The 17,441-nt window shown below is 42.5% G+C and overlaps 1 protein-coding gene across 3 annotated transcripts in view; it reads right to left on the bottom strand.

Moving 5' to 3' along the window:
* The window catches only part of tnnt2.L (troponin T2, cardiac type L homeolog), an 85,784-nt gene that overhangs the window by 47,639 nt on the left and 20,704 nt on the right, over positions 1 to 17,441 (bottom strand). For all 3 annotated transcript variants that reach the window (XM_041583033.1, XM_018248142.2, NM_001089040.2), the window contains 1 exon segment: positions 2,008 to 2,049. In XM_041583033.1, the coding sequence (XP_041438967.1) occupies positions 2,008 to 2,049 (42 nt within the window).

Raw genomic sequence — 17,441 nt, 5'->3', positions numbered from 1 at the left:
GGGGGGCTGTCTCTTCTCAAGTAGCTGAAAATTTGGCATGCTTACATCGCAAGCTGGAATGAGTGGATGAAGTTCAAAACAAGTTTTCCCAAAGATCATTATCAAGGGGACAGTGATGTCTTATTGTCTTTTGTACTGGAGCAAGTTGAGGCTCAGTACTCTCTTTCAGCTATAATGAAAAAATTAGCAGGCATATCCTTTTTAAAGGTTCAAGGTGAAGCTGACATAACTAAATCCTTTTTGGTCAAACAAATCCTTCGGGGTGTTGGTAGGATTACACAAGCTGTTGACATTAGGAGACCCATCACATTATCATTGTTGAAAGATTTAGTTTTAGTTCTACCTCAAATATGATATTCTCAGTTTGAAACAATGTTGTTTACTTTGTTATTTTCGGTGTCTTTCTTTGGTGCCCTTCGGGTAAGTGAGTCGGTCTCTCATAGTAAAAGGTCCCCAGGGGGTATTGGGAGTGAAGACATTCATTTGGTTGAGAGTAAATTAAAAATTATATTAAAAAAATCAAAAACGGATAAAGTGGGGAGAGGGACAACCCTTTGGCTTGGTAATAGCACGGAACAGTCGATATGCCCAGTATTAGCTTTTAGCCATTATCAGCAAGTCAGGCCCTGCTTTCCTGGCCCTTTCTTTATACACAGTGATGGATCTTTTGTTACAAGCTTTCAATTTGTGAAAATTCTCAAAGGAGCGGTCAGTAAATTAGGTATACCACCTGACCACTAGAACACACATTCTTTCTCCATTGGAGCTGCCACGCAAGCCTCATTGATGGGTTTAGGAGAAGAGTTCATCAAAAGGCTTGGCAGATGGAACTCCTCTAGATATCAACTTTATGTTAGACCTATCCTTGTTTAGTAAGTCTTATCTTCTTCGTTACAGTTTCTCCCACATTGGTCTGGATTATTGGACACTCTTTCGTCCATAGAGCAAGAGCTAGAGCAGAACAACAAACCTACACAACTAATTTAGGCATTAAAGATGTTAGAATTGTTTGGATGGGCATTCGAGGCCTTAAATGGCCAGATTTATTACCAATAATTTTGCAAATGAAATCTCGTTGGGGTTTCCCAGCAATTATTCTGATCCATTTATCTGGGAATGACATAGGAAAGGGAAGAAAAATGTACTTAATTCGTAATATAAAAAAAGAGACCTTGCTCAGATCAAATTTATTTTTCCCAATACTGTGATAATTTGTTCTGAAGTTGTGCCCAGATTAGTCTGGCTTCAAGATGCAGGCTTTCATCCCGTTGAGAGATGCCGTAAAAAACTTAATTTTTCTATTTCAAAATTTTCCAAGACAGTTAATATTTTGGTTTATAGGCACTATGAGTTGGCCTGTATTGCTCGGACAGGGTACATTTGTCAGATATCGGTTTTGACATTCTGAACATGGGATTCCAAAGTGCAATAGAGAGAGTTTTACATGTGTGGGGAATGGCCAAGGCCAATGTAATGGTTTAATTGCATTGACGTGGAGGTATGCTATTGGCTAGGTGGTAAATTGGCGGGGCTTAAGAATATTTGTTGTTAATCTTTAAGACGGTCCGCTGCAGAGATCTGATGCAGAGGCTGGCTGGGAAGATATGTATGAGCAGGTATTAGGATCATTAGCAATGGTTAATGTTCTGATTGATATGATATTTAATAAACAGCTGCGGCCATTCTCCACCATGTATGTGTCCGTGTCTATAATTTGGTTGTTATGTTATTATTGGGTTGTGCTAAGCAAGTAATGCTGTCTGCAACTCCCATGTTCCTTTAAGATTAGTACAAATCAAACACTCCAATTGACACAGCAGAGCTCAATTCAGAACAGTAGGCAGGAAGGACAGATCATTCGCAAGCACATACAGAATAAACAAAAGTGCAAAAATTGCCCTTTGACACAAGTAATGAATGGGGTTTTACATGCTGCCAACTATGGAGAAATTTGTAGGACAACAAGTGCGGTTACAGATGTAAAATACCCCTTGTGTTTGTACATACCATCTTCTTCAGGCTCCTCCTCTCCCCCCTCATTTTCTGACACTAGGAACATAAGATACAAATTAAGTTTAAGGTTTATCTGTATTTATAGCCCTGACAAAATATTTTATGTGAAAAACATAGGGAGTATGTTTACCTTAATAATATCTTTGTTTGGTGCTTTATAAACGTAAAAAGCTTTAAACAGGGCATAAAGCCTAATATTTATATGAATTTACTGTACCAGCCCAGAGATACACAAGAGATATAACAATAATTATTTATTACTTTAAGGGGGTTATTTACTTAAACTGATTTTTCCCCTCATATTTAACCAGAAAGAAACCCAGCCTAATTCCATGAATTTGGCTTCTTTACTAATATTTCAGGTCCAAAAAATCAGATTAAAAAATTTTTTTTTTCAAGTTTAAAATCAAAAAACAAAACCAGAAAATTAGAGTTTTAATTCGAACCGTACAACTTTATCAAATATTACTCAAAAAACTCGAATTTATTGTTTTATTAAACCCAAGGTCTCTCGTAAATGGATACAACTACTTCTTGGCTTAGTGCCAATGGCCGGGGTCATAAGCCTAGGGGCTTATGCCCACAGCCATTTGCACTAATCCATGAAAAAGTTGTGTGCGTGCAGCCCCAACACTGGGCACAAAACATGTCAAGTAATGTTTTTTAATGAAAGCTCAGATTTTACCAACACCCTGCTGCAGTCATGTGTTTCTAATGAGTGGAGCATTTGATCTGCCTGAAAGCTACTAGATGCTTTCAGGCAGATCAAATGCCCCAGGGCCCCCTTCGGCTGCGCACCATGTGTGTGCACAAGCGGCGGCGCAGCACGTGTATATGTGTGTGCAATGCAAGTATGTGTGTGTGCCGTGCCGTGTGCCACGGGTGCGCCCTGTGCGCGCCTGCACTATCATTAAGAAGCTTTCTTTGCGGATGTAGGTGCGGATCTGAGTCCAACCCTGTATGTGCAAACAAATAAAAAAATGTTCCAACATTTCAAGGAAAGTCAAAGGACAATATTGCCTAACCACGTCCCAAATACAAAATTTTATCATATACAACACAGTAAACACTCTCAATGTAAATTAAAAAAGTCAAAGCAAACATAAATAAAACAACTAACACCAAAAATAGAATTTAAACAATTAACTGTTGGCAAGCCCAAATTAAAAAAAAATCACATCTTCTCAACATGAATTGATCTACTACAGTGCTGTCCAACTTCTGTCTACATGGTGGAGGGCCGATAATGGAACACACCTACTTTAAACCACACCCATGTTACCACAAAACCATGTCCACATTAATAGCACACCAAAAAACCAAATGGTTGGTCCTCACTGCAGGGATATTACTCATATGTGAAAAAGGTTGTCATATTAAGACATACCCTTACATCCATATGACTCCTTCCCCCCCCTCCTGTGGATAACACAGTACACCCAGCACACAATTAAGCACCTTAGGGGCCCCTAACAATTTTCAAATGCTAACAAACCCCCAGAACAAATACCAGGCTTATGTTTCACAGGCAGAGCAAGGCACACACAGGGCACACACAGGAAGCATAGGGCAGAACAGAGCAGGAGACATATGGGGTGCTGTTTGTCCCAAATACATTCTGTATACAAAACAATCCCTAATACACAGAATTAATGTCTCTCATGGTATATAAGTATTTGTGACCATACACAGATAAAAAAATATACAAAAGACTTATTTCTATTTAAGATTGAGAACAAAATCTGGTTAGTACACAAAAGTAAGTCACTATATTACAATCTGTACATTTTAACAAGCAATCTGTCTTACAAATGTATAACCTCGGATGCACTTATGTGCAAAGTTACTTACAGAATGAATTATGTAAAAAAACTTGGACATAATATATAATAGTGTAACTAACTAGGGCATGTCAAGCTAGATTTGAATGACAAAATAGATATTTGTGACAGAAAGCAGGATTTTATGGTACAGGATTCATTCTTTCCACAAAATGAAAGCTCAATTTCACAAAACAGATAAAATATCCAATCTGTAAAGCAATACTGTAAAGTCACAATCCTAAACCAATAAGAACAAAGCGTATTGCCATATAACAAACGAGAAGTTGCCACCTCTGCTCCACATGGCTGCATCATCTCTAAGGCATAGTATCTGGCCTGCTATAGAGGGTGCCCTCTAATGTTCCCTCTGCTGCATAGTAATAAACACGAACAAACATTTACTAAAAGGGCTGCTGTTATATGGCTATTCTTAGTGTAGTAACCTGCTTGTGTTGACATTTTGGGCACTCCTGCTGTTTTGCCATTGTCTTATGATGCATTCCTGTTTCGCTCTTCCTGTCTAAGCTGAGAGCAATAATGGGGCAGGCCACACCTACCTGCCATGTTGTAATAATTGTACCAGAAGCAGGGGCGTAACTATAATGGAAGTAGACCCTGTGGCTGCAGGGGGGACCAGGAGGTATAGGGGCCCCATGAGACCCTAATTCATATACAGTTTCAATAAATATTGGTGAAACAAGTCAACCTCTAAACATTTTGGGGGCCTGAAAAATAATTTGATGCGGGGCCCAGTAATATCTTGTTACCCCACTGAGTCCAGACGTTCCTGTGCTTGTCTGGCTGCTTTGCCTGAACTAACACAGCAGACTCATTTAATCCACCACCAGCCAGTTTATCACACATCATATTGCAGCCTAACCCATCATCATACCTCCCAATTGTCCCTTTTTTAGAGGGACAGTCCCTCTTTTGACAGCTCAACCCACTGTCCCTCATTTGTACTGAAAAGTCCCGTTTTTCTCTGCACAGAACAGCCAGGAAAAGAAACAATATTCCTAACTTAATTGGCTTTTGGCAGAGAGCCCAGAACAGCCACAGCTGCAGATAAGATACTTTTGTAACAATTTCAAGATAAGCAAATAAGTAATTGTAACAATATAAGATAACAGGTCCCTTGGGAAATGTTAGACTCAAAGCTTAAAGGGCAATTCACCTTCATTAGCAAAACTGTAATAACTGAAAAAAAACAGAAATATGTTCAAACTTTAATAACCTACAAAATTTTGTGAAATGAACATGGTAATTAGGGGGTGTGGCCACAAAAATGTGTGTGGTCAAAAAAATTGCCACACCACACGTGCCAAATTTTTTGTCCCTCTTTTTATTTCCAAAATGTTGGGAGGTATTCCCATCATTATAATTGGTCCAATATCCCTTCAGTGATGTCTGACAAACTCTCAGAGTCAGTTATAAATCTTGTATAGCCACATATGCCAGATTATATACCAATCCATTAAACCATATTTCATCACTATGGCAGCTTTGTCAAAAGCAGAGTAACAGTTTGTGAATGAGCAGAGATACCCATGGGTGAAGTTTTCCCATACTGATTAATCTGGCATATGTGGCTCAGCAAGGCAGCTGAATGACCCACTGGCGGATGGAGTTCAGCAGCATAGTCTTGTTGAAAAATTTTGAACTCACTCTAAGGAAAATACTATTTTTCTAATTATATTATACACACAAAAAGTTTTATGCACGTGACAATTTTGATGCTTGCAAATTTTTTTGGATGTGGTGGATTTTTTGCCGGCAAATTAATTCGCTTGCTGCAAAATGTGGTAATTCGCACAGAATTTGTGTCTGGCGAATTTAATCGCCCATCACTATCCCTAATCAACAAGGTTACACAATGTACTACATAGACTTTAGGGGTCATTATAACTACAGTTGCCATGTTTTTTTTTAACCACAATGCAGAATGCAGGTGAGATGTCTGACACAATTGCATCCAATGCATTACAATTTGCACAACTATTTTGTGCTCTTACACTAATCAGACCCAATTGCTCTTTTCTAATTCTGGGTATTGTCATTACTGATGTGACATGTGCGCAGTTGTGCTCTCTGCACTAGTGTTGTGCCCCCCCTCGACCCGCTCTGATGTGAAAGGCAGTGCTGGCCAAGTTGGCTGGGCGCCCTAACCGCCTAAGCAACCCAGCCTACTATGTCGCCCCCCCCCCTCCACATGCACGCAGGTGAACAATTGAGTGCGCACAAACACTCACATGCACAGACCAGCACACGCACAGATGATGCATACATGCGCATGCGCAGAGGAGCGTGAGCGTCCACGGTGCTGAGATTGCTCTTGCACTTGTGCAGATGGGGGTTAGAACTAGGGGGAATCTGCAGAAGAGGTACTGTGCCTGGCACCCCTCCAACTTTGCGCGCTAGGCACGTGCCTCTTCCGCCTACCCCTAGTTCCGGCCCTAGTGTAAGGGGTAAGCACTGGCCGGTAAGGGGACGGCATCATTAGAGCCCTTTTGTTATAAATGAATGTAAAGCATTGTGCAGCTTGTTGCTTCTATATAAATATATTATGATCCCCTAAAATTGCCCCTGCCTAAATGACCCCTTTTGTTTACACACAGTACTCGGGAGTGGCTGCTCATATAACCTACACATCATACTATACAGAATGTGTTCGCACATGATCAGTCCCACATTTCTGGCTAAACCTATTATGTAGTAGTTGAACTATAGCTAAGCACATTATTAAGAGACTGCTAAAAGCTAACTGGTGCAAGATTACTAGCTAGGAAGAAACATTGGAGCCTAACAATCACATACAAAACTTATAACTGACTGAGAGTTTGTCAGAAATATAATTGAAGGAAATTAGACCAATTATAATGATGGGTTAGGCTGCAAGATGATGTGTGATTAACTGGCTGATAGTGGATTAAATGATTCTGCTGTGTTAGTTCAGGCAAAGCAGCCAGAGAAGCACAGAAACTTATAGATATTACTGGGCACCGCAGTAAATTCTTTTTCAGGCCCCCAAAATGTTTAGAGGTTGACTTGTTTTACCAATATTTATTGAAACTGTATATGAATTAGGGTCTCATGGGCCCCTATACCTCTTGGGTCCCCCCTGCAGCCGCAGGGTCTGCTTCCTCTGTAGTTACACCCCTACTTCCGGTACATTACAACATGGCAGGTAGGTGTGGCCTGCTCCATTATTGCTCTCAGCTTAGACAGGAAGAGGGAAACAAGAACAGGGAACCAAGAACAGGAGTGAATCAGTGAATGCCCTTAACCAAAAGTGCAGCATTATATTTCTCAGCCATTTGTAAAAACTTCCAATTATGAACCTGTAGTGTTTAACAGCAGCCCTTTTAGGAAATGTTTGTTCATGTTTATTACTATGCAGCAGAGGGCGCCCTCTATAGCAGGCCAGATCCTATGCCTTAGGGATGATGCAGCCATGTGGAGCAGAGCTGGCAACTTCTCATCTTGTTTGTTATATGGCAATAAGCTTTGTTCTTATTGGTTCAGGAATGTGACTGACAGTGTTGCTTCACAGAATGGTTATTTTATCTGTTTTGTGAAACTGAGCTTTCATTTTGTGGAAAGAATTAATCCTGTACTATAAAATCTCGCTTTCTGTCACAAATATCTTATTTGTCATTCAAATCTAGCTTGGCATGCACTAGTTAGTTACACTATTATATATTATGTCCAAGTTTTTCTTTTTACATAATACATTCTGTAAGTAACTTTGCACATAAGTGCGTCCATTACATGGAGATTGCTTGTAAAAATGTACAGAATGGAGTTTGTAATATAATGACATCCTTTTGTGCACTAACCAGATTTTGTTTTCATTCTTTAATAGAAATAAGTCTTTTGTATATTTTTTCTGTGTGTGGTCATAAATACTTATATACCATGAAAGACATCAATTCTGTGTACTAGGGTTGGTTTTGTATACAGAATATATTTAGGACAAACGGCACCCCATAGAGGTCAGCACATGACCCTTCAGACAGCCAAAGTTGTTTTTGTTGTGTGGTGTTGAACCAGAACTGGCAAAGCTGTCTCCTTGAGATAAGTAAAATTGCTCCCATTATGAGGCAAAGAGCAGACACAGTGGCGTAACTACCGAGGAAGCAGACTCTGCAGTCGCGCGGTGTCCAGGGGGCCGGGCCATGCCTACTTCCTCAACACTATGCGCAGGCTGGGACAGCAGCGGCTGAAGAGTCCGGGGAAGCACCACTGGCCCAGCCGTTCATATGAACAATATTACCAGAAAGACCGGGATGCCCAATCAGCTGTACATATGAAAACAGTAACCAATCACAGACGGAACCCAGAATGTCAGCGGCATAGGCGGAGCGTGACTTTTTTGTTTGGGGAGGCTAAAGTTGGCCATACACAGGCTAAATTACATGGGGACTTGTATAATAATTATCAACCCAATTATCAGTGGAAACTGTGCCAAAGCCCAAGGGAGTGATTTATCCATTAAATACCCTCTGATTTACTAGTACAGGTACAAGGCCTGTTATCCAGAATGCTGGGATTTTCCGGATAACGGATCTTTCCGTAATTTGGGTCTTCATGCCTTAAGTCTACTAGAAATTCAATTAAACATTTAAAAATAAACCCAATAGGCTGGTTTTGCTTCCAATAAGGATTAATTATATCTTAGTTGGGATCAAGTACAAGCTACTGTTTTATTATTACACAGAAAAAGGAAATCATTTTCAAAAATTTGGACCATTTGGATAAAATGGAGTCTATGAGACAACCATTCCGTAATTCAGAGCTTTCTGGATATCGGGTTTCCGGATAAAGGGTTCCTATACCTGTACTGGAATAACTGTATTGTGATTCTAATTCTGAGCAATCAGAAAATATTTTTGGGTGCTTTGTTATCAAACCGCATATGGACACAACAAATATTGACATGGTTGCACTCACTGAAAGGCAGACATAAAGGGCACATTTACTATTGGTCGAATATCGATGGTTAATTAACCCTCGATATTCAACCGTTTAAGTAAAATCCTTCGACTTTGAATATCGAAATCGAAGGATTTACCGCAATTCGTTCGTTTGAACGATCGTAGGAAAAATATTAATCCATCGATCGAACGATTTCCTTTGATCAAAAAAAGCTAGGAAAGCCTATGGGGAGCTTCCCCATAGGCTAACATTGGTGCTCGGTAGGTTTTAGGTGGCAAAGTAGGTAGTCAAAGTTTTTTTTAAAGAGACAGTACTTCGACTATCGAATGGTCGAATAGTTCGAAGGTCGAAGTAGCCAATTCGATGGTCGAAGTAGCCAAATAAACACTTTGAAATTCTAAGTATTTTTTATTCTAATCCTTCACTCGAGCTAAGTAAATGTGCTCCTAAAGTCATTTCCAGCAATTATACCATGAGAAATAGGTAATAGAATCAACACAGTCATATTATACAATGGGAGGGGTTGCCATACAGCAATTATATTAAAGACTATTAAATTTACACCCCAAGTACATTATGTACAGTTAGAGAAAGTGGGTAATGGCACCCCAATACATTACATACTGTGAGAGGCAGTGTTTGCACCCCAAGTACATTTGTGCACTGATGTAGTAGCATGATAATTAAAGTTGAAATAAAAGACACAGCTATCATTTTAACTTTTTCTCTAAATGAAACCTGTCTGACTGTCTTCCTAACCAGTTGATCTATAGCATCCAGCAGTGGATAATTTCACACAGGTATATAATATAAAGTGAGAGGCAGTGGGCACTGACACACTCCAGTATATAGTGAGTAACGGTACACCAGGTACATTTTCTAATGGATGCAGAAACATTATATGGTGAACAACCCCTTTAATTGCAGTGCCAGTTTCCTGTAAAATACCCTCAATACATGCAATTTCATGTATAATACCCCCATATATCAGGATAAATCAATATTTTGTTCAGCATTAACCCTTATCTTGTCCATACATTTTACTCTGCTGTACACACTTATCACTGTACCCTTTTTGCAACTATCTTGTATTTATAGCTTCTAATGTGTAATAAAACTAATGTTTGCGAAGATGCCTGCGTGTTTGACAGAAAATACACTGAATTAGAGGGAAAATTGTGGAAGCACTCAAGGCTAAATCAAAATATATTTAAATATAATGATGCCTGCGTGTTTGACAGAAAATACACTGAGATATTCTTCCTACTGTTTGAGTTGAGGAGTGACATCTGTACATGCTGCATCATCATCATGCTATCCTTTCTCCCTAACTCCTACTACAGCTCCTGCGTGAGTAAACCTGTGGTCAATTGCCTTTGCATATTCTGTTCAATAAACCATCTCACCTGTTTTACTGCATAAAGAACCTCCTGGCGTCCATTATTCTATCTTTCACACCAATTAGCCTGTGGGTTGTAGTTTTACACCATCTTAAAGGGGAAGCTTCCATTTAGCGAAGGCTCCGCCCTGAGTGTAGTTTCATAGTGTAACCCATGCTCATACACTAGCTGGACACTCTTAACCCCTAATTGGCAGGATAGGCCAAGAAAGCATTACACCTCTTTAAGATCTGAAACTGGCATTATTTATGGCACTAATAATTACTGCCGGGACTTAAACTCTAAGGGCAAACCAATCAGTATTCAAACATGTTTGAAAGAAGGAAGATGCCTGCGTGTTTGACAGAAAATACACTGAATTAGAGGGAAAATTGTGGAAGCACTCAAGGCTAAATCAAAATATATTTAAATATAATGGAAGTGCTACTTACAATGCACTTCCCTGGGCCCCTGTCTCATAAATAATTCAGTATAAATGCAAGTGCATGTTTACAAAACAGGGGTTTTTTAGTTACCAAAGTTATGATCATAAAATTGAAAAGCCACCATACCACGTCAAGGTAAACCCCATATGGCGGTCCCTAACTTATTTTAAAAAGAAAAATTTCTCTGCATAATAGCATTACCTGTGTTCAGTGTGTGTTGAGCATTGGTTTCAATTTGAAGGCTGAATCCTCCCCCGCCAGTAAAGGCTTTTAAGAGAGAGGGATTGCCCAAACCAACGCCCACATTTAAAAGCGTAGGACCACCAATATATTTTGATTTAGCCTTGAGTGCTTCCACAATTTTCCCTCTAATATAGTATATTGGCCTGAAGCTGTGGCATAGCTTCATGTCGTTTTTCAATAGCACCCCATACCCACCCTTTAAAACTATTGGTGGTCCTACGCTTTTAAATGTGGGCGTTGGTTTGGGCAATCCCTCTCTCTTAAAAGCCTTTACTGGCGGGGGAGGATTCAGCCTTCAAATTGAAACCAATGCTCAACACACACTGAACACAGGTAATGCTATTATGCAGAGAAATCTTTCTTTTTTAAAAATAAGTTAGGGACCGCCATATGGGGTTTACCTTGACGTGGTATGGTGGCTTTTCAATTTTATGATCATAACTTTGGTAACTAAAAACCCCTGTTTTGTAAACATGCACTTGCATTTATACTGAATTATTTATGAGACAGGGGCCCAGGGAAGTGCATTGTAAGTAGCACTTCCATTATATTTAAATATATTTTGATTTAGCCTTGAGTGCTTCCACAATTTTCCCTCTAATATAGTATATTGGCCTGAAGCTGTGGCATAGCTTCATGTGGTTTTTCAATAGCACCCCATACCCACCCTTTAAAACTATTGGTGGTCCTACGCTTTTAAATGTGGGCGTTGGTTTGGGCAATCCCTCTCTCTTAAAAGCCTTTACTGGCGGGGGAGGATTCAGCCTTCAAATTGAAACCAATGCTCAACACACACTGAACACAGGTAATGCTATTATGCAGAGAAATCTTTCTTTTTTAAAAATAAGTTAGGGACCGCCATATGGGGTTTACCTTGACGTGGTATGGTGGCTTTTCAATTTTATGATCATAACTTTGGTAACTAAAAACCCCTGTTTTGTAAACATGCACTTGCATTTATACTGAATTATTTATGAGACAGGGGCCCAGGGAAGTGCATTGTAAGTAGCACTTCCATTATATTTAAATATATTTTGATTTAGCCTTGAGTGCTTCCACAATTTTCCCTCTAATATAGAAAAAACACTGACCCTTCAAACTCCTCCGCTGCTGCTCACCACTGTGTTGAAAAAGGTCAGAGAGAGGATTTTAAGTTTTTTTTCCTCAGTTTTTTTTTTTTTAACTTTACTTAATTTACAATTGTAAAAGTGTCAACACAGGTTTGGGGAGGTTTGGCCTCCCCTAGCCTTAAAGAAAATCCGCCTATGGTCAGCGGCAAGGAGAATAAGGCGTGTGTGTGTGTGTGCTCTGCTCCTATCACAGTAAAGACAGGAACACGCTCGTCCAATCAGTCTGGTAGTAAGGCGGAGTTTAGAGTAAAGTTGGTCAAACAAATAATGTACCAGAAGAGCATGCTAATAAGAAAGTAGCATTAAACTGAAGTTCTTGTCTGTAGCATGATTGAAGACCAGTTGACCATTTTGTTAATTGGGTATAACCCCTTGCACGTTTAAAGCATCAGTGTTCCATCCCCGATTGGCGCATGCTATTGTAATAACGTACACTGCTCTCTCTTTGTCTCACCCCCTCCCTGCTCAATTCCATTCTTGCTTGCCCCAGCAAGGCAGGAGTTGAAGCCCAGACACGAAGGGGCGGGTCGTGTTCATGTGGAGCCGGGTGCCGTAGAAGAAGTGCTGTCAGGAGAGCTCAGACATACAGCACCGGTGGGCGTGGCAATTACCATTTCTAGCGGTGCGAATACTGTCATTTTTTCTTTCCTGTTGAAATTCAATATATTGTAAGAGGGAGCTACACACAGCCTGCCTGCTTATAATTTGAACTACCATAATGGGCGACCACAAATAGAGGCAAGGGGGGGGGGGGCTTGCCACTTTGCCATCTTTATGTGTGTTCTGGGGGTATTTATACATGAACTTTCAACTGTGCCATATTTATGTGAGCTCTGGGGGTATTTATAAATTAACTTGCCCTTTGCCATCTTTATGTGAGCTCTGGGGGTAATTTTAAATTAACTTACCACTTTGCCATCTTTATGTGAGCTCTGGGGGTATTTATACATGAACTTGCCACTTTGCCATCCTTTAAATGTAATGAAAAATCGATAAATTGGAATGATCCATTTGATGGTAGTGTCAGTAACAGAATGACGATGCTATACGTATGCAATTGTACTACTTTATATATTATATAAAAGCTTTGTGGATTCTGAAACCAAAATATTGGTACAAGTAATTTGCCTCCTTGCCCCCCCCCCCTTAAAAAATTTTCTGCGGACACCCATGACTGCCCTTGTAAAGATTCTGGGAGATGTAGTTCAGCAAACTCTAGGGTTGCCACATTAAACCCCTCCATTTCTCCAAATAGCAAGTGTAAGGGTATGAAGCCATGTTCTACAATATATTTGTATTTAATTACCTGTACTAGTCACTTCAGTCAGTAGGTGGCCGCAAAGGAAATGGAATAAGTACAATGCTGTGTAAAGTAATGAAAGTTTATATTCATTCACCTCTCAAAACATGAATAAGGCTAATTTAGGGGAGTGATCTGAACCCCACAAGTCTGCTAGTAAACTGTAATTACAGGTTTGGGGTTGTATGAACAAGTTCGATTAATGCATCACAGATTATCTAAGGAGGTGGAGTCCTGAGAGGAACAGGAAGTGATGTGTGTCTCCCTTCTGCAGCACCTAAGGACAGTTTTGCAGTGAATGATCCAGGGTTTCCTGTCTGTGTGGTTTTGGCTGTGGAAAGACCTGTGGATCCAGAAGGAAGCATGGAAAGCTTGCTTAAAGCACCCAAGGAACTGTAAGCGCAGCTTCGCTGCATCATAGTGCATACCAGTGACATTTTGTATATTACAGTACATTGCTAGAGACATACTTCGCTGGGCTTGAAACTGCATACAGGGAAGCCTCGTGTAAAGAGAAGGACACATTACCTGTGGATTACAAATAGTATTGCGCACTTAAGGGTGCACCCCAAAGACAAAGACCGGGAAGGAACATTTAGGGGCAGCCAGGCTGCTTCGCGGACTGTGGGGGAATATTTAGCAGGAGCTAGTTTTAGGTTAGGCAATATTACTGTTACTGTGTGATTTATACCTTGTTATCTGACTGTTTATACATGCCCAGCTATTTATCGTTTATTATTGTTCAGTAAACTTCACTGCTGGGTAAGAACCGTTGTCTGTGTCTGTGTGGCATCGTGTACCCTCTGAATCTGTGAGCCCACCCCTCGCCCCCGCTTTCAGTTGGCGCTGCGAGCAGGGTACATTGATCGCCATGCAGAACCCAGCCGGTCATGAGGCCGCTCCTGCCATAGCCCCCATTGCCCCTCCTGCCGTGGGAGTAGCTCCGACCATGTGTTTGCCCGCAGGAGCAATACTGAACCAGCTAGTACGGTTTGACGGCCAGAACATGCTGCTAGAAGACTGGGCCACTTACCTTAAAAGTAACCTTAGGTTGTACAATTTGACTCCTGATCTGCAATCCGATGTGGCGCTGAACGCCCTGGAAGGAGATGCGAGACGCACTGTAATGCTACGCCCAGAGGAGGAGAGGAAGACTCTGGAGGCCATACTCTCAATTCTTGAGCCTATCTACGGAGAAACGGCCGGTACTGGCAGCCTTAGGTCTCGCTTATTCACTCGCTTCCAGCTTGAAGATGAGACTATCCCCCAGTTTGCGAATGCTCTTCAAGAGATATGGGCACACATACAGAGAAGAGAGGCCAATGGCTCTAATGTTCTTGGAACTGGAGACCAAATCCTTCGGGACCAGTTTGTGCTGGGATTGCGCAGTCCCCCCCTCCGCCAGATCCTCAGGGAACGTATCCTGGTGGATGCTACGCTGCAATTTCACAAGGTACAGGCTGAAGCGGTGGCCAGAGACAAGGAGGAGGCCTATGGGAGCTGCAAGAGACAGTGAAGGCACTCAGTGCATCCGTGGGAGAAATCCAGAAGCAGTTGGCACAGTTGCAAGTTTCAGCAATGGCCCCAGTCCAGCCGGATTACTGGCAGAGGAGTGCCGCCCCAATGGGTCCCCCTCGATATCCCGCGGCTACAGAGGCCAGAGTGAGAAGTTCCCCCAGGCACTGGGCTGACCGGACACCACCTGAAGAGGCGCAGTCGTGGGGCCCTCCCAGGAACCGGAGAACTATGGGCCCACAGTGTTGGGTTTGTCAAGAAAGAGGACATATCTCCCGTCAATGCCCGCAAAGGGGCCTACATCCAGAACAGCCGCCGTTAAACGGGAATCCCTCGCGGTAGTGGGGCACACCGCGGGGGAAGCCAGGTGCCAAGCTATTCCTAATGACCCCCGGGACCTGGTGGCCGAAAGCCCCTACCTAACAGTGCAAATTGAAGAACAGATGGTGGGATGTCTTATAGACACAGGGTCAGAAGTTACCACCATGCCAGTGGAGTTCTTCGAAAAGCACTTCGGACACCTGTTGAAACCTGACAAGGGTACTGTGATTAAGCTGACGGCGGTAAATCAGACTGCTATACCAGTGTTCGGAGTGGCTTGGATGCGGATGAAGCTATGTGGACAGGACGTCGGCCGGAAGGGAGTGGTACTGGTAGAGAATCCGGCTCGGTGTGGAGCTCCCGTGGTATTGGGGATGAATGTCCTGAGAGGGCTAGATCAGCTCCTGTTTACAAAGGAGGGACCGGGCTACTGGAAGAAAACGACTTCCCACAAGCCTACCCAGAGGGTATTCCAGAGGCTGATCCGGACCTGCGGTATCTGCAAAAGCACCCCTGAAGATAAGCCAGTGGGAGCAGTGTATGCCCCATATGGAAGAGCCTGTATCGTACCCCCGCGACAGGAAAAGATTATACGAATGCCTGTCGGAGGCTGGCGGAAATTGAATGGGATAGGAGTGCTAGTAGAGCCACTGGGTGTGTCAGAAGCTGGACGGAGCCCAGTGATTGCCAGAACCATTGTGACAGTAATGGACGGTCATGTGGTAGTCCGGTGTGTCAACATACACGACCATGAAGTTACCTTTCATGCTGGAGAGAAAGTGGCTGAGCTACATGTTCTGCAAGGAGTACCACTCACAGGTAGACAATTCGCCCTACGGTCAGTTGAAAATGATATCTGGACCCTGGCAGTGGACCAGAACTCAGTGGAAGAGCCCACGCCTGAATGGAATGGCAGGCGGATCTTGGAGCAAATGAAGATCGACGCCGACCAGTTCACCGCCGACCAGTTGGAGAAGATCGAAGCTGTAGTATGGGAGTTTCAATCCACTTTTTCCCGGTGTGAAGAGGACTTTGGCTGTACCACAGTTATAGAACATGAAATACCGACTGGGGATACTCCTCCAATTCGAGAAAGGTACCGGCAGATTCCGCCCACTCTCTACCAAGAGGTGAAGACAATGCTGTCTCAGATGTTAGGTAGTGGAGTAGTCAAAGAGAGCCAGAGTCCATGGGCGGCGCCAGTGGTCTTGGTGCGGAAGAAGGATGGGTCCTTGAGGTTTTGCGTGGACTATAGAAAGTTAAACGCTGCCACAGTAAAGGACGCTTTTCCCCTGCCAAGGATTGAAGAGTCCCTGACGGCACTACAGAGGGCCAAGTATTTCTCAACCGTGGACTTGGCAAGTGGCTACTGGCAAGTACCTATGGCAGAAAAGGATAGACAGAAGACAGCCTTTATCTTACCTATGTGGTTGTATGAGTTCAACAGAATGCCTTTCGGACTAACAAATGCTCCGGGTACATTTCAACGCCTAATGGAACACTGCCTGGGTGAACTGAACTTTGAGTCAATTCTGATCTACCTGGATGACATAATAGTCCATGCTCCGACGTTTGAAGAACATTTGAGAAGATTGCGGCAAGTGTTAAGTAGACTCCGTGCCCATGGTCTCAAGATCAAACCGAGGAAGTGTCATCTCTTTCAAACAAGCTTAGAGTATCTGGGACACGTTGTATCAGCTGAGGGAGTTCATCCTGCAGAGAGTAAGATAGAGGCAGTGAGTAAGTGGCCACAGCCTAAGACACTTCGAGAAGTGAAGGCGTTTCTTGGACTGGCTGGATATTATCGAAGATTTATAAAAGGCTTCGCAAAGATCGCCGGACCACTACACGAGCTCTTGAGAGGGACCGCCCAGGGTCCGAAGACACGACCCATATCGTGGGGGTTGTCGCAGCAGCAGGCTTTTGATGAGTTGAAGAGAGCCCTGATCAGTGCCCCCATCCTGGCATATGCTCAGTATGACAAACCATTTATGCTCTACACAGATGGAAGTCTGCATGGATTAGGAGCGGTGCTGGCCCAAGAACAAGACGGGCAAGAACGAGTCATTGCATATGCTAGTCGCTCCCTACGGGACTCTGAGCGCAATCCGGAAAATTACAGCTCCTTCAAACTCGAGCTGTTGGCGTTGGTCTGGGCAATGACTGAAAAGTTCTCGGGGTATCTCACGGGAGCAAAGGTCCTAGTAAGGACAGACAATAACCCCTTGGCTCACCTGCAGAATGCAAAGCTGGGCGCCTTAGAACAGAGATGGGTGGCAAGGCTGGCAAAGTTTGATTATACCATCAAGTACCGTGCCGGTAAGGAGAACGCAAAT

Source organism: Xenopus laevis, chromosome 2S, assembly GCF_017654675.1.
Source record: "Xenopus laevis strain J_2021 chromosome 2S, Xenopus_laevis_v10.1, whole genome shotgun sequence".
Lineage (NCBI taxonomy): Eukaryota > Metazoa > Chordata > Amphibia > Anura > Pipidae > Xenopus > Xenopus laevis.
This window is presented reverse-complemented; position numbering and strand designations above follow the sequence as displayed.